Source organism: Protopterus annectens, chromosome 3.part1, assembly GCF_019279795.1.
Source record: "Protopterus annectens isolate FY-2018-M chromosome 3.part1, PAN1.0, whole genome shotgun sequence".
In the NCBI taxonomy this organism is placed as follows: Eukaryota; Metazoa; Chordata; order Ceratodontiformes; family Protopteridae; genus Protopterus; species Protopterus annectens.
Genome location: NC_056732.1, coordinates 1,713,873,042 through 1,713,898,666, shown reverse-complemented (window position 1 = coordinate 1,713,898,666; position 25,625 = coordinate 1,713,873,042). Strand labels below are relative to the sequence as shown.

Sequence of the window (25,625 nt, the reverse complement as noted above, 5' to 3'; positions counted from 1 at the left end):
ATATCTGCCATTAGATGAAACTGTCATGTGGATATTTGTATCCTGGATTCAAATGGAGTGCAAGTACATATGACACTTGTTAGGCTTGTGAACAATATCAAGGTCAAAGAAATAGTTAAATGAAGTAAACAGAGCATCAAAAAACAATAGCTATAGGATCATAGGAGGTTACTAGGCTAATGGCCCTGGGCCCTTACAAGCCTAGCCAAGAGTTTATAGGTTCATAGGTTCATAGGTTGGTACTAGGCTATCAGCCCTAGGGCCTATACAAGCCTAGCCATAACAATTCCCTGGCTATTTCTTCCCACACTATTTACTACCCTGGACCCCTGTCTAGCAGTGCGACTGACGTGATCCCTGGGGTGAATTTCCTTTCTCCCATCCAATCATCAAGGTTCCTTTTGAAGAGGGCCAAAGAGGCACTCTGCTTGACATGTATGGGCAATCTATTCCAGAGTCTGGGGAGTCTCTGGGCCAGGAACCTATCCCTCCAGCATGTTTTGTTTATTGTGATGACAAGGTTTAGATCCCTGGAGCGTGTGGCTCTGAGGGATTGGGAATTTTTTAAGTGTAGCATGTCCAACAGCTCTGGGTTTGACATGGCCTTGTATGTTAAGCAGAGATCACCTCTGAGTAGATGATATGTGACAGAGTATAGCTGGAGTTTTTTAAGGCGGTCAGCGTAGGGCATCTGCTTTAGGCCTGTGATTCTTTTAGTGAGGTATTTCTGCGGCCTTTCCAGTTGTTGCAGATGTCTTGAGAGGTACATACAAAATGGGGCGTTGTATTCTATAATGGATCTAATGAGGGATGAGTACAGTGGGACAATGACTTCCTTTTTTCTGGATGAAAAGCCTTTAGTGATGAGGTGTGCTACATAGAAGGATTTCCTGACTGTTGTGGCGATGTGGTTATCGAAGGTGAGACCACTGTCCACCTGTGTCCCTAAGTCTCTTATGACACTTTTGGTGTTTAGTGTACTGCCACCTATATGGTAATTCACAAATACATGCTTTTTTTCCAAAAGGGGATAACTATACATTTCTTGGCATTGAGCTTGAGCCCATGGCTATGGCACCAAGCATCTGTTTCTGTAAGGTCCTTTTGTAGAGTATCCACATCATTTGGGGATTCAATAATGGCTCCCAGTTTGCAGTCATCTGTGAACTTTGTTAGCCAGAGTCCCTTAGTGTTGGCCTGTACTTCAGAGAAGTAGATGCCAAACAAGAGCGGTCCCAGGACTGAACCCTGAGGTACTACACTTATCACTTGTCTGGAGCTGAATTTGGAGTCAGCTACTTTTACAGTGTGGGTTCTATCAGTAAGCCAGTTAGCAACTCATTGGATGACGTAGGGATTAATGCCCAGCTTAGTAAGTTTATCTATGATTCCAGAGTGGAGGATGCTGTCAAAGGCCTTGGCAAGGTCTAGATAGGCTGTGTGGACCACCTTACCCTTGTCCATGGCTCTGGAGACTGATTCAAAGAAGTCAATCAGATTCAGGAGACAAGATTGGCCTTTCACGAACCCAAACTGGGTGGGGTCCAGTGTTTGAAGGTTGCCAATGTCTTTGTTTATACGTTCCATGATAATACACTCCGTGGCCTTGCAGATAAGGCTTGTCAGACTGATGGGACGGTAGTTTCTGGGATCCAAGGTAGATCCCCCCTTGTGGAGTGGGATAACTGTAGCTCTGCGCCACTCAGTGGGCATGAAACCTGAGGTGAGGCTATGATTAAACATGACACTTAGGTGAGGTGCCAGTTCATATTGTAGTTCATGTAGTACACAGCCCGGGATGTCATCTGGTCCCATGGATGCTGTATTCTTAGCATTGGAGAGTGCATTTTTTACCTGTGTGGCCATTATTACTGGAATTTGGCAATCTTCCGGTATTGAGATGGGCCATTTAGGGGGTGAGAGGGGGGTGAAGTTGGCACTGAATCGATCTGCCAAGATATTGGCAATATCCTTGGGATCAGTATATTTAATGCCATTCTGTTTTAGCTCAGAGCAGATCTGAGCATTGCCATTTAGATTCTTGACATAGTTATAGAATGCCTTGTGGTTGTCTTTGGATTCTTTGGCAATTTTATTTTCATAACTAGCTTTGGAGGATTTTATGAGGGATCTCAGTTTCTTACTGAGGCTGGTAAGGGCGTTTTTTGCATCCTGGGATTTTCCTCTTTTCTGCAACAGTTTCTTCCTTTTGTTGTAAAGTTTGTTTATGGCAGGGGACCACCAGATTGGTTTCCTTTTTTTGGATGAGAGCATCTTGGTTCTATTTGGGATGGCACGATTCATGCATGAGTGGATGTGCTCATACAGTGCCTTAGTGTAGGATTCAGCAGTTGAACTTTCAGTTTCCGTCTTCATGGGTGTCATGGAGTTTGTCACTTCTGACTTGAGTAGCATGAAGTTGGCTTTGGAGAAGTTTTTTATGGAGGTTTCCTTACTGGAGGGTGGGGGTGGGACATGGATGTTAAGGGTGATTAGCTTATGGTCAGACCTGACTAACGAGGGGGTGACCATAGGTGTGGAGCATCGATTTCCCATGTTGGTAATGACCAGGTTATCCCCAATAAGAAACCTCAGTCAGCACTTATCACCCCTGTAAATGAGGGACACATGGAACTCCTGGGACAAATTTGTGGTTTCCCATCCACTCATCAAGGTTGCACTTGAAAAGGATCTGCAAGGTGCTCTGTTTGACGTGTATGGGAAGCCTATTCTAGAGACAGAGCAGTCTCTGGGAGACAAACCTCTCTCTCCAGCTGGTTTTATTGATGTCACATATTAGATTCAGGCCTTTTGAGTGAGTAATGCATGAGGAGTTAGACTTATGGATATGGCGCATCTTTAGTAGGGCAGGGTCTGAGATTGTCTTGTAGGCGTGACACAGATTACCACTGAGCAGTCTGTATGATACCCAGTAGAGTAATAGTGATTTGAGCCTTTCTACATAGAATAGGTGTTGGAGGCCATGGATTCTCTTTGTGAGGTATTTCAGTGGCCTTTCCAGTTGGTGCAGATGTTTGGAGAGGTACATACCGAAAGGGGAGTTATACTCAATTATTGGCCTAATGAGCGAGGGGTATAGAGAGGTAATAATCTCCTTTTTTCTGGATGCAATCCCTTTACTTAGGAGATGAACCAAGTAAAAGGCTTTTTTGACCACTGCTGCTACATGATGATCAAATATGAGGTTGTTATTAACCTGAGTGCCCAGGTCTCTCACCACAGGTTGTGTGTTTAGGGGGTTGCAGTTGATGCGGTAATCAGTAGAGGCCATGTTTTTGCGAAATGGTATGATGATACATTTTTTTTGCATTTAGCTTCAGTCCATGACTTTGGCACCAGTCATTAGTTGCTGTGAGACCCTCTTGCAGTATGTTAACATCATTTGCAGAGTCAGTGACAGCAGCCAACTTACAGTCTTCTGCAAACTTGGTCAGCCACAGGCCTTTTATCTTTACCTGGACCTCTGAGAAGTAGATGCCAAACAGTAGGGTTCCCAAGACAGATCCCTGGGGAACTCCACTAGTAACAGGTCTGCTGTCAGAGGTGGACATGCCTATATTGACACTGGGGGTCCTGTCGGTGAGCCAGTTGGTCACCCACCTGATGAGATAGGGATTTATGTCAAGTTGTGTTAGCATTTTGATGATGCCCAAGTGAGGATTGTGTCAAAAGCCTTGGCCAAGTCAAGGTAAGCTGTATGTGCTAAATTTTTCTCATCCAGGGCCTTCATGACAGTCTCAAAGAAGTCAACCAGGTTCAACAGGCAGGTCTGTCCTTGTCGAATCCGAACTGGGTGGGGTCAAGTGCTTGGAGATTGCCTATGTTCTTGTTTATGAGATCCATAATAATAATAATAACAATACACTCCATGGCTTTACAGATCGGACTTGTCAAGCTAATGGGGCAATAGTTTCCATGCTCAGTACGGGCACCACCTTTGTGTAAGGAGATGACAATGGCAGTTCTCCACTCTGCTGGAAGGAAGTCTATACTTAGGCTGTGCATGAATAGGGTGCTTAATGATGAAGCCAGTTCTTGCTGGAGATGGTGCAGAATACATCCTGGGATACTATCAGGTCCCATGGAAGCTGTGTTCTTTGTCTTGGATATGGCCTGTAACACTTGATCTACAGAGATGTGAGGTGTGTGACAAGTATCAGGGATGCTGAAAGGGCCTTTGGGGGGACATGGGGGTGAAGTTTGTGCTGAACCTGTCTGCTAGCAGGTTGGCTAAGTCAACAGGATTAGTGTAAGTGATACTGTTAAGTACAAATTCGGAACAAACCTGGGCTATGCCATGGAGGCTCTTGATGTAACTGAAGAAGACTTTGTGGTTTCCCTTTGTTTCGGAGGCTAGTTTCAATTCATAATTCTCCTCGGAAGTTTTCACTAGTGATATAATTTGCTTGTTGAGGCTAAGGAGGGAGTTTTTCCAATTTGGAATTTGTTCCTTTTTACCCTTAGACAACAGTGTCTTCCTTTTCTTGTAAACCCTGTTGGTAGAGGATGTCCATCAAACAGGTTTGGGCTTCCTTGAGCAGCAGGTTTTAGTTCTATTGGGTATAGCTGAGTCTATGCAGTTGTACAGGTGCTTGTATATTGCACTGGCGTACTGTTCAGCATAGTTGCCTGCATTGTCTGGGGGGATGATGTGAAGCTGCAGATACCCTCCCTTAGGATGTAGACAGCTTTTGAGAATTGTTTAGCTTAATTATGGCTGGGGGGAGGTTGGGTGGGATAGAAACTTTGAATGAGACAGTCCAATGATCTGATCTCACCAGGGAAGAACATACTATGGGAGTGATGCAGCGGTCACCCATGTTGGTAAGAACCAAGTCCAGAATGTTATCTCTTCTTGTGGGGGGTGAGACAAGCTGGTCTAGTGTGTTAGAATTGATGAAGTCAAGGAATCACTGAGAGAGTGCATTAGTGCAGGAATAGTTCACCCAGTCTATGGTGTGGTAGTTGAAGTCACCAAGGGTCAGGGTGTTAGGAGGTACCTAGATGGAGTCAAGTAGATCCAGGTAAGAGGCATGACTGTCCTGAGTCATGGAGGGAGGTCTATAGCTGGCTATAACTTGGCTGGGTGTCTTGCCAACTGTCAGTTGCACCTGAAGTAGTTTCAGTGTGCCATGCTGGCAAATCAGTCTGGATGTGTGCCTATCCTTAATGAAGATAAAGACTCCACGACCTTAGTCTTCCCAACCTCATTTTGGGGTTGGAATGTATGGAATGAGCTATAGCCTGGTAAGGCAGGGGTGCTCTCCACAGCCCTGAACCAGATTTCTGTGGCCACACAGACATTGGCATCTTCCAGTGTGAGGAGAGCCTCCAGTGCATCCATTTTCAGGTTAAGACTCCTAACATTAAGCAACATGACCTTTAATTTGCTTTTTGACATATCCTTTATGTTAGAAGGTTTGTCTTTGGGACATTGCCTACAAAAGGCACAATAGGGGTGGTGACAGCCTTGGCCAGGATCCAGAAACCCAGTGATGACAGGTGGAGGCCATCTCTGGCAAAACATCGAGGTCTATCAACCATGTCATCCTAGGCAGACAGATTTTGGATCCCCTTGGAATGACAGCAGAAACTAATCCAATTGTTGAAGTCAATTATTTTTTGTTGGCATTGTGGTATAATTCTTGGAGAAGGTACGATGTTTCTTAGGGCTAGGGTCATACCTGCCTAGAACACATACGCTGAGAGCTCAATCATGTCTCTCTTCATATAGTCCAGGGAGGTCCATCTCAAGTCATTCACACCAACATGGAGATTGACAGAGTCATACTTGTACTTGTTGTGGAGAGACTGAAGTGCATGTGTGATGTGGCGGATTCTGGCACCAGACAGACAACTGACAGTGAGCTTCTTCTTGTCAAGCCTGGTGAGGTGGACATTGGTGTGTCTCACAACTGAGTCACCAATGACTAGTATGTTTGGTTTATTGTTATGTCTTGTGGGCTGTGATGGTTTATTGTTTTGCCTTATGGGCTGTGTTTGTGAGACACGAGTGCGTTGTCTGCTGTGTGTGATGTGTTTGGTGTTGTGTGTGGAATGTTTGTGAGCGTGTTTTGGAGGTCTCTGCTGTTTAGTTAAATTTTTACTGAGGACCTCTGCATAGGTGTGTGTGTGTGTGTGTGTGTGTGTGTGTGTGTGTGTGTGTGTGTGTGTGTGTGTGTGTGTGTGTGTGTGTGTGTGTGTGTGTGTATGTGTGTGTGTTGTGCTTGGCTATGTGATGTGAGTGGTTTGGTGTTTGTGCTGGCAATCTCCTCTTTGTCAAGTGTAGTGACTGTCGTGAGAGAGAATGGACTCCAGATTACTGATGTACATGCATTTCTCGCAGGTGGAAGAATGATGTGCTAGGAGAAGAGTGCTGTCAGTAAACATGAGGCAGTTGCTACACTGTCTCAGTATGCTCATGTTGACCATGCTGGCAAAAGAAATTGACGGGAATTGTCCAGACATAGTGTTCCGAATGATTGGGCAGACTTATGGAGAGAGGATTTTGATAAGGGTTTGTCCACAAGAGTGTAGACCATAAGAACCTTCTTAAATGTAAAGTAAATGGCCTGAAGCATGATGCTTAGAATAACAAATACATTTAATCAGGCTACTAACAAACAGTAATAAATGCAGCAGAATAAAAGCACTTGAAAACTTAAGAATGCACAGCACAAAAAAGGTTATAAGGTAGGAAGAACACAAATACAGTAAAAGCGGCTGAATAAAGTGTATTTTTTTAAGTGCATGTAAAGTAACCGCCTTAACCATTGTGCCACCCTCCCATTCCTCCCTCCCAAGTGGAAAGGGAAGAAACAGAATATAGTTCAAGATTAAGTATCTAAGGGGGTTGGCCTTCCCAAATGCTCTCTCTGTACGCAGTACACTGAACTGATGAGATAGGACAGGGAGGAGTGTCCAAAGTCAAAGAAGCAAGGGGGTAGTCCTGTCTAAATGATCTCACTGCACTAAGTTGAGTGATCAAATAAGATTGGACTGGGAGGAGTGACCAAAGTCAGATTTACAGCAGGGGCAGGCAATTCCAAAGTCACCATGTTTAGAAGTACAACACTTAGGGGGAGAGCGGGAAAGACAAACAGCACAGACAACAACGGACAGAAACAATAAAGCAAATATATAAATACAGTACAGTGCAAATTAAGTGCAAAAAAGTGTACTTATCAGATTGGTATATCAGATGGTTATAGAATCCAAGACATCCAAGAATTTAGCATTGCTATATCAGCTCTGCACAAATTCACATAAATGAAGTCTGTACTAGAAGTACAACATACATTGTACGTACATCAGGCATTGGCTAAAAGCTAAGATGGGCTGGCTTAATAGAAAGCAAAAACAACCCCCACCTGAAACTAGCTACTGAGTTATCCTGAGAAACAAACAGTGCAGACAAAAAAGGACAAAAACAATAAAGCAACTATATAAATACGGTACACTGTAAATCGAGTGCAAAAAAAAGTGTACTTATCAGATTGGTATATCAGATGGTTATAGAATCCAAGACATCCAAGAATTTAGCATTGCTATATCAGCTCTGCACAAATTCGCATAAATGAAGTCTGTACTAGAAGTACAACATACAAAATACACCTCAGGCATTGGCTAAAAGCTAAGATGGGCTGGCTCAATAGAAAGCCGAAACAACCCCCACCTGAAACTAGCGACTGAGCTAGTTTCTACAGAGATGAATTGTACCTACAGAGATGAATGTACACATATCTTATGAAGGATGGGGTATTTTATAAGAATGGGGGCATGAACAAGCCTTTAAGATGATAAAATATGAAAACAGTGACATAAGATGAGTTAAGACATTTTTTGAATGAATGCTTATGTTTATATGTTGAAGGGTTCAATAAACTTTGTGATTTGCAAAAAAAAGTAATACAAATGGGTCACTTGTATTACCACTGGTGCTTTATCTCTCTATACTACTGGTGCAGCATATTTTTCAATTCATTCATTTTATTCAGTATATTCATGGACTGAAACTCCACTCCAACCCCAAAGACTACAGCAAAATAAATACAGCAGCCAGCCCTGCAGATGTCTACAGACTTGTCTTTTATTCAGTGTAAGGGGAATTTAATTGCTTGTTCTCTTATCCTAGTCATGCTCTGCTGAAAAAGGTACCAAGTTTAATGTTTCTTCCCTGCTTGGCCAGTACTTAGTGGTCTGCTTTTTGGCTGTTTTAACTAGAATCCAAAATAGCCTCCACTGCACCTTAATCTTTCCTCTCCCTCTTCTTGTAATTAATGAGCTACACTCTACTCTTGCCAGCAGCCTGCACTTTCTTAATTGCTCTTTCCAGCTACTGCTTTTGTGACTCTCCCTCTGTGCCTGTAGAGGCACTTCTATGTTAATTTTCTTCTTCCTTTTTCCATGCCCTAAGATTTTTACTAACTAATGAGCAATCAATTTCTACTATGAGCATTAAATATGGGTGGCTTTAAAGGTAGTTAAAAAAAGTTCTTTCCTCATTTTTCAAGACTTTCTTTTTACTAACTACCTCAGTCTACTATCTATGTCACAAATCTTTGTAGTTTGCATACTCATAATGCACTTGAAGCTCTTCTTTCACCTCAGTACTTCAATAAAATGTTATCACCCCTTCCCATAGAACTTTCAGTTCTTTACCCACAGCATCTGTACCACTCTGTTAGCCAGCTCCATTCTCCCTTGATCTACTCCCCATACCCTACCCCTATTCCCACCCACTCACGTCATCTAAGCGTATACCATTTTACCCCATCCCCTACAAAAAAACATAAAAACAACCAACCAAATTCACTAAGGCATCCAACTGGCCTAACTCGTCATCTTGCAAACTCATATTGCAGGCCCACCAACTCATTTCTCCTACTCTACTCCAACAAAAATAGCATATAACTTCCACTTAGCTAACACAGCCTTCCCTTACTTAAGTGTAATATGCTAGTCCTCCAGTCTGCTCTCACAATTATAGTAAGCATACTCACCATCACTCTATTTTCTCCAACTCTATACTCCTATTCAACAAACACCCACCCATCAACTACAAAATTGCACACATTCTCTACCCATTAGGAATTTAGGCCTGCTTTAGTTACATCAAAGAGAACAACCAGACCCATATATCAGTATCAGACCTAAGAGATAAATATAAAAAAATGGTATGACTTCTCTAACCAACCACACATCTACTCTCCCACATCCACCAAATCCCTGGCCCATCCATTCAAAACAACCAAACTCCATCTAATCCATCAGCTCCCGCTATTACCAACACATAACCCACTAATTCTTACTGCAACCTACTATTAATGCACATAAATGTCAGAAGCATTTACAACAAAATTCCAGATCTCCATGCATACATTGCAGCACACAACTTAGACATTCTATTCATCACTGAAACTTGACTAGAACCAAACACTAAAGATCCTTCCCCAGGATACAATATAATAAGAAATGATAGAGTACACAAAAAGCTGTAGTAGCTGCAGTACTTTTTAAAAACACACTAAACAACACCAGATACCCATTGAGTCACCCCAAGTATCCCAACACAGAAATATCTATAATCCTTCTACCCTGAAACAGTACAAAACAATGTGCCTTATATGCTCACTTGCAACAGCATTCCCATTCTTGAAGACCTCCTTCAATGGTTTTCCACTAATGTAAACATAGAACCTCTTACACTTGGGGGTGTGGATATAGACTGTTTGTAAACACTTACTCCCGCGGTGGTGCAGCGGTAGTGTTGTTGCCTCACAGCAAGAGGTTCTCCCGTTTGATTCCCGGCTGGAGTGCGGGGAGTGCCTTCTGTGTGGAGTCTGCATGTCCTCCCCTTGGTTGGGTGGGCATTCGAAAGACATGCGTAAATGGGCATGATTTCGTTGAAGGTTGAACATCGAGCTGGCACCTCAGCATTCGTGAAAATCAACTGCCAATCATTAGTGGACCGGAGTTCCGTTGTGGCGACCCCTAACCGGGAAAAGCCAAAAGACAACAACTTGTAAACACTTACTCCCCTACCCTCTCTATTGACCTATTAAATTTCACTTAAGTAATCACCTCACCCACTAGAATTGACAAATATAGCAACAGGCTCTCACTACTAGACCGGATTCTTACCACCTCACCCTCAAACATAAACACCTTTGGCTGTCTCCCAGACATCAGTGACCTTCTCCCCATATTTATTATTAAACAAACTAATCACATACCCCAAACATATAGTATTTAAACAAGTAATATATTCTCCTCTTTTAACAAAGACACCTTTATAAATTATGTCTCTCACTAAAACTGGAATGGTCTAAAAAAACTACCACAAGAAGATGCTGTTATCTATTTCAGTAAAACATTCCTTAACATACTAAATGAGTTAGCCCCCATAAGAACAAAAAGAATGAAAAGTAATCCTGTTCCATGGCACAACAAAGAAACCAAACAGCTCATACTAAAGAGAGACAAAGTCTGGAAGTCATGATATAAGGACAGAACACAACAACAGTGGCACATTTTAGACAACTTAGAAACAGATGCAAACAACAGCCCAAACTAGACGAAACTGCATTCTTTCACTCACTTAAAAGCAAACATCACCAAAATCCCAAGCAATTCTTGACAACCATAGAAACCCTTCCATAGCCCAGACAAACCACCACCCTATCTCCTACCACAAACAACAACACAGACCTTATCACCACCACTCAATTCAATACACACTTCATTCAATCTGTCCTCTCTCTACTAGACTCTAATCCATCTTCCCATCTTTATGTACCCACCAACAATACTCACAATACCCCTGTCTTTTCTTTCCACCAAATACCTACCTCAACTATAAAACATTATCTTCAAGAATTGAAAACAACTGCACCAGCTTTTGACAGACTGCCACCCAAGTACCTTAAATTACCTGCTGATCTCCTGGAATACCCCATCTTAATACTCATAAATAGATCTATCACAGGAAACTATGCACCCACAATCTGAAACAAATCACATATTATACCACTTTACAAAGGTGTATCATTCACAGACCTCTCCAACTACTTCCCCATTGCATTTCTCGCTCCTCTGTCCAAAGTCTTAGAAAGATGCATACATTGCCAACTCTGAACCCATCTCATAATTAAAAAACTAATCTCCCCCATACAACATGACTTTTGACCACACCACTGCACAACAGCTCTGCTTAGTTTCTCAGAAACCATAAATGCCAACAGAAATAAAATAACCTAATATCCTCTCTGATCCTGGATCTATCAAAAACATATGACACAGTATCCCACCAACTCCTAAATCAGCAAACTATTTATCCTATCACTGTTTCATGCACATCTTACTTGGTTCTGTAACAATCTTTCCAATACACAGCAGTCCATGAAATGGAATCAGGATCTTACCCCGTTCCACCCTATTTCTACCAGTGTACCTCAAGGTCAGTTCTAGGCCCAGTATTTTTCAATATTTTCACAAACAACCTGCACAAAGTCAGCAAACCTGCCACCTTGGTGCAATATGCTGATGATGCCACCATCATCTGCTCCCAGCCTCAACCCTTCCACTGCTTAAAGAAATGACTCAACTCCTAAATGCCAAAAAAAAACCCCAAAACACAAAATTAATGCTTTTCACACCAAGATCTCTTTCAGCAATCTGTACAGCCTTTCCTATTACTTCATCAAACAGCACTACCAAAAAGACTGCAACAAATACCAGACTACTAGGAATCACAAACAACAGTAACCTAAAATATGACCTGCATATCATCCAGGGTATCAAGAAAACTCATCAAGAACTGGGCTTCTCCTATAGAAACAAACCTTACCTCACAAATTCCTCAAGAAAATCCTTAGCATCATCCGACCTTCTCCGTTCCTTTCTCAGTGCATCATCCATATTAATTAACACACAAGCCAACCCACTAAATAAATTAGTGGCAGCTTTAACAAAATAATCAGATTGCAGATAATGCATCCTAATGTACACACTACCGATTAACACTAATGCATCCTACTGTACACATCCCACTGCTTAGCACTAATGCATCCTACTGTACACACCACTACTTAACACTAATGCACCCTACTGTACACACCACTGGTTAACACTAATGCATCCTACTGTACACACACCACTGCTTAACATTACTGCATCCTACTGTGCACACACTACTGCTTAACACTAATGCATCCTTCTGTACACACCACTGCTTAACAGTAATTGATCCTACTGTACACACACCACTGCTTAATACTAATGCACCCTACCATACACATTACTGCTTAACACTACTGCATACTACTGTACACAACACTGCTTAACACTAATCCATCCTACTGTATACACACCACTGCTTAACACTAATGCATCTTACTGTACACACTACTGCTTAGCATTAATGCATCCTACTGTACACACCACTGTTTAACATTAATGCATCCTACTGTACACTCCACTACTTAACACTAAAGAACCCTAGTGTACACACTACTGCTTAACACTGAAGAACTCTACCGTACACACCACTGCTTAACACTAATGCAGCCAACTGTACACACACACCACTGCTTAACACTAATCCATCCTACTGTACACACTATAGTTTAACTTTAATACATCCTACTGTACACACACCGCTGCTTAAAAGTAATGCATCCTATTGTGCACACTACTGCTTAACACTAATGCATCCTACTGTACACATCACTGCTTAAAACTAAGGCATTCTACTGTACACACCACTGCTTAACACCAATGCATTCTACTGTACACACCACTGCTTAACACTAATCTATCCTACTGTATACACACCACTGCTTAACACTAATGCACCCTACCATACACACCACTGCTTAACACTAATGCATCCGACGGTACACATCACTGCTTAACACTAATGCATCCTACTGTACACACATCCCTGCTTAACACTAATCCATCCTACTGTACACACTACTGCTTATCCCTAATCCATCCTACTGTACACACCAATGCTTAACTCTAATGCATCCTAACCCCTGCTTAACACTAATCCATCCTACTGTACACACTACTATTTAACCCTAATACATCCTACTGTACACACACCACTGCTTAACAGTTACGCATTTTACTGTACATACCATTGCTTAACACTAATGCATCCTATTGTACACACCACTGCCTAATACTAATGTATCCTACGATACACATCACTGCTTAACACTAATGCATCCTATTGTACAGACACCCCTGCTTAACACTAATCGATCCCACTGTACACACTACTGCTTAACACTAATGTGTGCTACTGTACACAAACTCCTGCTTAACACTAATTCTTCCTACTGTACACACTACTGTTTAACCCTAGTCCAGCCTACTGTGCACACAACACTGCTTAACAGTAACACATCTTACTGTACACACCATGCTTAACACTAATGCATCCTACTGTACACACCACTGCTTAACATTAATGCATCCCACTGTATACACACCACTGCTTAACACTAAGGCATCCTTCTGTACACACCCCACTGCTTAACACAAATGCATCCTACTGTACACCACACTGCTTAATACTAATGTAGCCTACTGTACATCCCACTGCTTAACACTAATGCATCCTACTGTGCACACCACTGCTTAACACTAATGCATCCTACCATACACACCACTGGTTAACACTAATGCATCCTACTGTATACACCACTGCATAATACTAATGCATCCTACCATACACACCACTACTTAAAACTAATGCATCTTACTGCACACACCACTGCTTAACACTAATTTATCCTACTGTACACACACACCATTGCTAAATACTAATGCATTCTATTGTAAACACTACTGGTTAACACTACGTGTACCACAAGGGTCTGTTCTAGGCCCAGTACTTTTCCATATTTTCACAAACAACCTGCACAAAGTCAACAAACCTGCCACATTGAAACAATATGTCGATGATGCCACCATCATCTGCTCAGCCTCAACCCTTCCACTACTTCAAGAAATGACTCAACTCCTTCGCTTCCATAGAATCATGGCTAAAGGTTCATCAACTAATCCTAAATGCCAAAAAAACAAAATGAATGCTTTTCACATCCAGATCTCTTTCAACAATCTGTACACCCTTTAATAGTACTTTATCAAACAACATTACCAAAGAAATTGCAAAAAATACCAGACTACGAGGAGTCATAATAGACAGCAACCTAAAATGTGACTTGCATATCATCCAAGGCATCAAGAAAACTTATCAAAAACTGGACTTCTCCTATTTAAACAAGCCTTACCTCACAAGTTTCTGAAGAAAATCCTTAGCATCATCCTACCTTCTCCCGTCCTTTCTCAGTGCATCACCCATATTAGCTAACACTCAAGCCACCCTGCTAAATAAATTAGTGGCAGTTTTAACAAAATAGTTAGTTTGCAGTTATTGCATCCTACTGTATGCACCACTAATTAACACATTTGCATCCTACTGTACACATCTCATTGCTTAACACTAATGCCTCCTACTGTACTCACCACTGCTTAACACTAATGCATCCTACTGTACACACCACTGCTCAATACTAATGCATCCTACTGTACACACCACTGCTTAACACTAATGCATCCTACCATACGCACCACTGCTTAACACGAATGCATCCTACTGTGCACACCACTGCTTAACACTATTGCATCCTACTGTTCACACACTCCTGCTTAACACTAATGCATTTTTCTGTACACACACCACTGCTTAACAGTAACGCATCTTACTGTACACACCACTGCATAACGCTAATGTATCCTACTCTACACACTACTGTTTTAACACTAATGCATCCTACTGTACACACACTACTGCTTAACACTAATGCATCCTACTGTACACACCACTGCGTAATACTAATGCACCATACCATATACACCACTGCTTAACACTAATGCATCCTACTGTACACACCACTGTTTAACACCAATACATACTACTGTACACACCACTACTTAACACTAATGTATCCTACTGTTCACACACTCCTGCTTAACACTAATGCATTTTTCTGTACACACACCACTGCTTAACAGTAACGCATCTTACTGTACACACCACTGCATAACACTAATGTATCCTACTCTACACACTACTGTTTAACACTAATGCATCCTACTGTACACACACTACTGCTTAACACTAATGCATCCTACTGTACACACCACTGCTTAATACTAATGCACCGTACCATATACACCACTGCTTAACACTAATGCATCCTACTGTACACACCACTGTTTAACACCAATACATACTACTGTACACACCACTACTTAACACTAATGCATCCTATGGTACAAACCCCACTGCTTAACACTAATGCATCCTACTGTACACATTACTGCTTAATACTAATGCATCCTACAGTACACACCCTCACTTAACACTAATGCATCCTACAGTACACACCACTGCTTAAAACTACTGCATCCTACAGTACACACCACTGCTTAACACTAACGTATCCTACTGTACACACACACACACCACTGCTTAATACTAATGCATCCTACTTTCAACATAACTGCTTAACACTAATGCATCCTAGTATGCACATCTCTGCTTAACACTAATGCATCCTACTGTACAGACAACTGCTTAACACTACTGCATCCTACTGTACACACCACTGCTTAACACTAATGAATCTTACCATACACACCACTGCTTAACACTCATGTACCCTACCATGCACACCACTGCTTAACACTAATGCATCCTACTGTACACACCACTGCTTTACACTAGTGCATCTTGCCATACATACCACAGTTTTACACTAATGCATCCTACTGTACACACCACTGTTTAACACTAATGCATCCTACTGTACAGACAACTGCTTAACACTACTGCATCCTACTGTACACACCACTACTTAACACTAATGAATCTTACCATACACACCACTGCTTAACACTCATGTACCCTACCATGCACACCACTGCTTAACACTAATGCATCCTACTGTACACACCACTGCTTTACACTAGTGCATCTTGCCATACATACCACAGTTTTACACTAATGCATCCTACTGTACACACCACTGTTTAACACTAATGCATCCTACTGTACAGACAACTGCTTAACACTACTGCATCCTACTGTACACACCACTACTTAACACTAATGAATCTTACCATACACACCACTGCTTAACACTCATGCACCCTACCATGCACACCACTGCTTAACCCTAATGCATCCTACTGTACACACCACTGCTTTACACTAGTGCATCTTGCCATACATACCACTGTTTTACACTAATGCATCCTACTGTACACACCACTGTTTAACACTAATGCATCCTACTGTACACACTACAGCTTAACACTAATGCACCATATTCTACACACTACTGCTTAACACTAATGCATCCTTCTGTGCACACCACTGCTTAACACTAATGCATCCTACTCTACACACTACTGCTCAACTCTAATGCATCTTACTGTACACACCACTGCTTAGCACTAATTCATCCTAGTGTACACACCACTGCTTAACACTAATGCAACCTAATATACACACCTCTGCTTAACACTAATTCATCCTTCTGTACACACCACTGCTTAACACTAATGCATCCTACTGTACACATAACTGCTTAACACTAATGCATCCTAACATACACATCACTGCTTAACACTATTGCATCCTACCATACACATGACTGCTTAACACTACTGCATCCTACTGTACACACCACTGCTTAACACTAATACATTCTACTCTACACACCACTGCTTAACACTAATGCATCCTACTGTACACACCACTGCTTAGCAGTAAAGAAGCTCAGCTGGCTAGAACTACCTAATCACCTTACATTCACTCAACTTCAAATTGCCCACAAAATAATACACAAACCACACACATGCCCGTTCCTATAAAACATTCTCAAGCACTACTTCCCACCATGTTGCCTTCAATCAGGTAATCAGAGCCTACTAATAATGTCCATATATGTAATACAGCTGGATACTCACTATACTCATGCTCTGTCACCAGACAGTGGAACAGCCTGCCTATCCCACTAAAATAGGACAGTTGTGCATCTAGCTTTAAGCACAACTTAAAACAGCACCTAAACTCTTCCTGGCTCTGTTCTTGTTCACACCCTGATTGACTCTCTCTCTCTCTCTCTCTCTCTATTTCTTTCTTAGATCTCTAGACTTTCACCAAGTCCTAACTTTCCATCCCTCCTACCTTATCCTATAAATGTAAATAAATCTTATATTTATAACTGTAAACTGGTTTTCATCACTCCTTTGTAAATGCAAGCTGTTTATTGTTATACAACACTCTTATGGAAATCAAATTGTATTAACCTCTGTCTTTATTGTATTATCCATTGGATGATTTTAAAACCCCATGTCTAATGCTAAGAAATGAATTATTTTTTATGTGTAAATTCTTTGCAACTTTTTAAAATTTTTTTGTAACTCTAATAGAGCTTTTCTCCCCAGACCTGCACTGAAAAATGGTCCATAACAGCAAAAAAGGCAATAAATAAACAAATACAGTGTAATGCGAATAAATAGTACAAAAGTGTGAGCACAGCAAATAGGGCTGTAAAAATGACTGTCTATGGAAGGGATATGCTGACAGAAGGATGAGGCAGAAGTAATCGAGCTAAGGCAAGGGTGCTTTTCACTGGGAAGGTATAAGGATTTGACCCTTTGGGATGAAATGTCAACATAGGTTGAAGGCAACTAGTATTGTGTATCAAAGTGTATTTATTTATTAATTTAACATTTGTTTATAGGGAAAGTCTGACTTGGAATGAACCAATTTTCAATGTAGGCCCAAGGAGAAATACTCCAGATGCATGTCTTTGTGATATGGGAGGAAACCAGAGCACCTGGAGGAAACCCACATAAACACAAGGAGGACATGCAGACTCTGCACAGAAGGCACTCCAGCTGAAAATCGAACCAGAGAACCTCTTCTGTGAGATGATAACGCAAACTGCTACAAGTTTAGTAACACATTATGAACCAGACAGTAGCACTACTTATGTGGTATGTTAGTGACAAGACAGTAAAAGTGTCATGACAGTAATGTCTCCAAGGTATGGAATTAACTCATTACATACCCTTCAACTGTCTCAAATTTTGCAGAATGTCTCTGATTTTGCTTTATATTGTGCTCTGACCCTTATACTTTTTTGATTTTCTGATAAATCATTGAGGATTGCAGACAGTTAATGATATCAGATATTGTAGTTTCACACTTTCTATTGTTCAGAAAATGTATGTTGATGCAAAAGTTGTTTTATTAACTTTTTAAATGAGTTATCATTAATATATTTTAAAAAAATTGTCCCAGTTTTGGATCTTTGCCCCCCCTCATTATTTTTGGCTTTGTTCACAATTCTTGATCAAAGAAGTTAAGAAGTATTACTCACTAAAAATATAGTTTGTCAGTGTGTTTTTGCTGCTGTAGCAAAATAGGAATAACATATGTTCTTGTCTGCCTGACTCTGAAAAATAGAAATAACATACATTCTTGCCTGTCTGACTCTGAGTTAAATACAAATCAGACCAAGAATAAAGAGAAGCGGTAGTTTAAGCTTATATTGAATGTCTTAGTCATACCTCTCAACCTATTTGAGCAACAAATCTAGAAAAAGCCATAAATGAAAGTGGGACAATGGCTCAAAAATAAGGACAATTTTTAAACATTACTCTTACAAAGTTGATATCATAACAGGTTTTGCATTAGCATGAGTTTTCTGAAGGATATGAAGTCTGAAACCCAAATGTGTGCCATTATTTTCTAACTTCACACACTCTTTAATAACTTACCACTAATTTGCCAGAAAACCACAATTTTATCAAAAACGTACCAAAAATATGAAGCCAAAATCTGGACATTTTGTGAAAATATGTACAGTTGAGAGTTATGGTCTTATTATTATCACGTGAGATGTAACATTCATTTGTCTCTTTGAAATGTTTTGTATGTTTTTTTCCTAACTGAAATTACAATTACCTGTTAGGCTGTCATAGAATTTGCTGTATGCATCCTTCAACAATTCAGATGCTTAAAGAATATATCATCAAATCAGTCCACCAACAGACAGAAGGTCTGTGCAAGTATTTAACCCAAAAGGCAGGCAGACAACAGTGAAGCATCTTTTTTTTTTTTTTTTTCTGGAAAAAGCTATAATGTCATGAAACAAATATGGACACACCTTTGTTGCAATTGGGCTAACATGATCAGTCATCTCTAATATGTCTTATAATGCAAATATTAGTAAATGCATCAACAAGTTGGCTGAACTTATGATACTGTAAAATGCACTTCATTCTTGCTTTTATTTAGATAGATCACTATCTTGTCTCTGGTAACAGCTACGTAACTACAAGTTGAACATGAAAATGGGTTATACTCAGTAAACTGGCAATGTATCTGACTGTGCACTAAAACTTTCTAAAAAGTAGCTTATCATACTATAGAATGGAGATAATTCAAACAGTATACAGAGCTGTGAAACAAGGTCATAGCAAGATTAATTAGTTCAACAATGAATAATGAAGTCATTCTTGTAAAAACATAAAAGTTCACTGATAATAACAAACCTGAAATTAAGTGTGATGGCATCATTGCAAGTTCTGAGGAGATGCATTTCACATCCAGATATCATTGCAAGGCAAGTATTCTCAAAGGATTGTAGCCATGTTTTACTGCATCAGACCTACTATATTAAGTCTGTACAGGTATCCTTGGTTGATCTTGTGCATATTGGTGTACATATTTATATTAAACTATAGTGGCACAAGCTGACATGAGCTTTTGACTAATTCTGTTTTTCTGAATATGTTAAATTCACATTATTCTTTTTTTAGATTCGAATATCTGCTTGAAATGCTCTGATGATCAGTGGTCAAATGAAAGACATGATGAATGCATCCTAAGGGATTATGAATTCTTGGCTTATGAGGACCCGCTAGGCACATCACTAATGGTCATAGCAGTCATATTTTGTTTGTTGACAGCTTCCATCTTATGCATCTTTATGAAGCACAGGGACACGCCAATTGTTAAAGCTAATAACCGTGGCCTCAGCTACCTCCTGCTATTGGCTCTCATGTTCTGTTTCCTTTGCTCCTTGCTGTTTATTGGATATCCAAGAGAAATAACATGTATGCTCAGACAGACTGTATTTGGTATCATCTTTTCCATTAGTGTCTCTTCAGTTCTGGCTAAAACTGTCACTGTAGTCATTGCTTTCAAAGCAACACACCCCAACAGCAGACTAAGATATTGGGTCGGGTCTACAATATCAACCTACATTGTAATCATCTGTTCCTTAATCCAAGTTCTTCTGTGCATCATTTGGTTATTGGCTTCCTCACCATTCCCAGAATTTAACACAAGATCTCAGAATACTGTAATCCTAGTAGAATGCAATGAGGGCATGAGAGTGTTTTTCTATGCAATGTTAGGGTACATGGGCCTGCTGGCAATAATTTGCTTGGTTCTGGCTTATTTGGTTCGAAATTTGCCTGATACATTTAATGAAGCCAAATATATATCCTTTAGTATGCTGGTGTTTATTAGTGTGTGGTTATCCTTTATCCCAGCATACCTCAGCACACAGGGCAAATTTATGGTTGCTGTAGAAATTTTTGCTATTTTATGCTCTAGTTTTGGATTGCTGAGTTGTATCTTTTTTAGCAAATGTTACATCATTTTGCTGAAGCCTGAGCAGAACTCCAGAAAGCATTTAATAGGTAAATAATGTTCCAGAAGAGAGATATGAAGACATTTTATGAATCAATCAGTAAAGCGCCTCATCATCTCTTAAGTTATATCTGAAATATGTGACTGCAGAAACAACTTAGATAAGATATTAATGTATTTTCAAGCATGCATAAAATTAATGGTATTAACTTACATTCACAGATATGGAGTAATGCACAGCTGTTAACGGATAATTATATTTTGTTCTACTACTAAATTATAAAATGCTTAGAAAGGTATTACATAGGAGAATGAAAACAGGGCATTTAGATATGGATAAAGCTGACTTGATGTAGTATAACAGACCCAACCTATCAGTACAACCATGCGCTCTCCTACTTCAGTTAGATCAGAACCAGTACTTATAAAAAACTTCAGAGTTGGACAATTAATAATCATATAACTGCTTCTACTTATACAAACAGATTTAATTCAAAGTTAAAAATAGTTGAGCAAGAACAGTATGCTTCAACCTGAGTATTGCGCATGATACTGAAGGCTTCATCTTTGCTGTATATAAATTAGCCATAAGAAGAAAATAAAAGATGAAAGCACTTATAAAAAGTTACATATACTGATATTGCAAAAAATGACGTGCTTAAATGCGATAAAACTCAACATGGATTCTGCCCACACTATCGTACAACCACTGCCCTTCTAAGCTTCATTAACTCTGTCAGCCTTCTCAGAAATGAAGGTAACATGGTCTCATCTATATTTCAGGCCCTCTCAAAAGCATTTGACATGGTCTCACACTCCAGGCTGTTAAACATATTATCAGAATTTAAAACCAGCCACTCCACACTCACTTGGTTCCAGAGCTATCTTACTGGGAGGCAGCAAGCAGTCAAATGGGGTAACTCCCTCTCCCTGCTGCTGTCAGTCACCTTAAGGGTCCCACAAGGATCCATTCTTGGCCCTTTTCTCTTCACATTATTTACTAATAGTCTACATACTGCCACTGATGAAACCATGTTAATACAATTAACCAATGACTCTACCTTAATTTGTACAGCCCCGACACTCCACCATCTTCAGGAAATAACACAGCAAGCCTTCTCTAAAGTAGAACCTTGGCTAACCAATGTCCAGTTCATACTAAATCCCAACAAAACAAAACTCATCCTGTTTCACCATACAGAATCCCCAGAACCCTCTTCGCTATTCAAAATCACCTCAGCAAACAATACCATCATTACCCCAGTCTCCCACATCAAACTCTTGGGAGTAGTAATAGACCAAAACATGAACTTTGATCTCCACATAAATCAAACAATCAGAAAAGTCCACAAGAAAGGGGTATCCTATATAGGAACAACCTTTTCCTCACAGACAAATCTAAAATCTCCATTGCCAGAACCCACTTTCTCACCACATTCTTATATGCATCTCCCATCCTTACTAACCTCAATAAAACTTACATAAATAAACTAGATAGCTTCTATAATAAAATAGCAGTTCACTACAGATGCCAGCTACAGATCCCATCAATGTCAGAGTCTCAAAGAACTTTCATGGTTAGAATTCCCAACCTACTAATTTTAACTGGCTCGCCATGGTCCACCAAATACTCAACCAACCTGAAAAAACACCTGCTCTCAAAGACCTACTTATTCACTATTCCAATAACCAAATCCTGCACTCCATTAAGAAAAACCTAGTAAACATCACTAGAAGTAGCAATAATGCTGGTGACTCGTTATACCCAAACAGTATCACCAAAATCTGGAGCTCCCTACCTATCGATATTAGACCCACCTGCAGCACCACCAAGTTTAAGAAACTACTAAAAGATCCCCTAACATCAACCTGGCTCTGCTCATGTACTAATCCTGGATAACTTTCCCTCTCTCAGATATAACCTCTAACTACACTTCTATCCACTATATAACTCCTATAACCTCATGCTCCCTTACCTGTACCCCCTTGTCTCCCTCACTCAGATATAACCTCTAACTACACTTCTATCCACTCTATAACTCCTGTAATCTCCTCCTCCCTTACCTATAGCTCCTTGTCTTCTTCACTCAGATATAACCTCTAACTACACTCCTGTCCACTCTATACCTCCTGTAACCTCCTCCTCCCTTGCCTATATCCTCTTGTCTTCCTCACTCAGATATAACCTCTAACTACACTTCTATCCACTCTTTAACTCCTGTACCCTCCTCCTCCCTTACTTATATCCCCTTGTCTTCCTCACTCAGATATAACCTCTAACTACACTTCTGTCCACTCTATACCTCCTGTAACCTTCTTCTGCCTTACCTATATCCCCTTGTCTTCCTCACTCAGATATAACCTATAACTACACTTCTATCCACTCTTTAACTCCTGTAACCTCCTCCTCCCTTACCTATATCCCCTTGTCTTCCTCACTCAGATATAACCTCTAACTACACTTCTGTCCACTCTATACCTCCTGTAATCTCCTCCTCCCTTACCTATATCTCATTGTCTTCCTCACTCAGATATAACCTCTAACTACACTTCTATCCAGTCTATAACTCCTGTAACCTCCTCCTCCCTTACCTATATTTCCTTGTCTTCCTCACAGTTGTAAACTGTATTCTGTCAGATGACATACTAAATGTACTGTAGAGGCTTAAGAAAATCTAAGACATGCTGTACTTTATTTGCATTTTATTTATGTGTTATTCTCATCTCTCATGTATATATTTTTGTTGCTTAATTACCTATGCATATAAATTGCTTTACTGATCTCTGCTAGAGTGTAAGTAGGTACATATAAATTGTATAGTAAACTTTTTCTTTGTTGTACTAGACATGTATTAGTAAAATGTATTTTGCTAAAGCATTTCTCCTTGGGCCTCCGCTGAAAATGGACACTGGTAAACAAATGTTAAATAAATAAATAAATAAAATTATATATGGAAAAAATAAGCACAATCAGAAATTAAAACTGTTTATTAAAAAACACATAGACTGGTTAGAAAAAAATTTGATAAATTATATTGAAAAATATGCTGTACCAGTAGTATAGAGGGTAAACCACTGACTGCAACGTAATTGAACTATTTATGACTTTTTTTTTTTGCAAAGTGTATTGAGCCCATCAACATATAAACATGAGCATTCGTTCAAAAGACATTCAACAAACAAAAACATGTCTTAACTCCATGTAGAAAAATAGAACACTCAAAGGAGAAACAGAAAAAAGTTAAAATATCTATAAAGCAGCATTAGCTTATTAACTATGTACACAGTAAAAAAAATAAAATAAATATATATATATATATATAGAGAGAGAGAGAGAACTTAAAATGGAGAACATTGACATCTGTGCAGTGACAGAGACCTGGTTCAAAGCTCCAGAGAGCACCCCTGCATTACCAGGCTATAATTCATACCACACCTTTCGGCCACCAAACCTAGACCGAAATACTAAAGGTGGAGGCGTGTCCATATTCATTAAGGATATCCACACCTCCAAGCTAGTTGCTCAGCATAATGCATCCGTGATTATCCAAGTTCAACTAACTCTGGGCAAAACCGCAATCCAGATTGTAGCTTGCTACAGACCCCTCATCATGCCCCAGGATTCCCACTCCTCTTTTCTTGATACACTGGAAAATATTAAGGTACAACCCAACACTCTAATAATGGGTGATTTCAACTACCCTACCATTAACTGGGAAAACTACTCATGTACCAACTTTTTTGCTCAACGTTTTCTGGAAATCATCAGTTCCAATGCTTTGGATCAACTTATCCACACCCCCACCACAGGCAGCAATATCCTAGACCTGATCATCACCAATATGGGGGACCGGTGTTCCACACCAGAGGTCAGCTCCTTGTTGGTCAGATCCGACCACAAGCTAATCACCCTAGACATCCACATCCCGCTCCCACCCCCATTAGGAAAACAACCGTAAAAACTTTCTCCAAAGCCAACTTCACGTTTCTTAAGACAGACGTGGCAAACTTCACGACACCCATGCAGATGGACAATAGAGGTACGACTGCTGAATCCTACACAAATGCACTTTATAAGCACTTGCACAAGTGCATGGATCGTGCTATCCCTAACAGAACCAAGATGCTATCCTCCAAAAAAAGGAAGCCAATCTAGTGGTCTTCTGCCATAAACAAACTCTACAACAGAAGAAAGAAACTGTTGCAAAAAAGAGTAAAATCCCATGATTGGAGGAACTCCCTGGTCAGCGTCATTAAGAAGCTGAGATCCCTCATAAAATTCACCAAAGCTAGTTATGAAAACAAAATTGCCACTGATTCTAAAGACAACCACAAAGCATTCTATAGCTATGTCAAAAATCTCAATGGCAACACTCAGATCTGCTCTGAGTTACAGCACAATGACACTAAATATACAGAACCAACTGATATTGCCAACATCCTGGCAGATAGGTTCAAGTGCTAACTTTACCCCCCCCCCCCAAAGGGCCCATCTTTATACCGGAAGAATGCAAAGTTCCTGTAATCTCGGCTGCACAGGTAAAAATTTCACTCTCCAAAGTCAAGAGCACAGCATCCATGGGACCTGACAACATCCCAGGCTGCCTTCTACATGAACTACAGAATAAACTGGCACCCCACCTAAGTACCATGTTCAATCATAGCCTCACCTCAGGCTTTTTGCCCATTGAATGGTGCACCGTGACAGTTATCCCACTCCAGAAAGGGGGGGCCACAACAGACCCCGGGAACTACCGCCCCATTAGCCTGACGAGTCTCATCTGCAAGGCCATGGAACGTATCATCATGGAACTCATAAACAAAGACATTGGAGATCTCCAAACTCTAA

At 40.4% G+C, this 25,625-nt stretch overlaps 1 protein-coding gene across 1 annotated transcript in view; it reads left to right on the top strand.

Annotated features, from left to right (window-relative positions):
* The window catches only part of LOC122797839 (vomeronasal type-2 receptor 116-like), a gene marked incomplete at its 3' end in the record, with an annotated part of 154,354 nt that extends 129,167 nt beyond the window's left edge, over nt 1–25,187 (top strand). Inside the window, exons 5-6 of the mRNA XM_044066360.1 lie at nt 19,939–20,809; nt 25,157–25,187. Coding sequence (XP_043922295.1) covers nt 19,939–20,809; nt 25,157–25,187 — 902 coding nt within the window. The remainder of the gene's footprint in view (nt 1–19,938; nt 20,810–25,156) is intronic.
* Nucleotides 25,188–25,625: the final 438 nt, after the last annotated feature.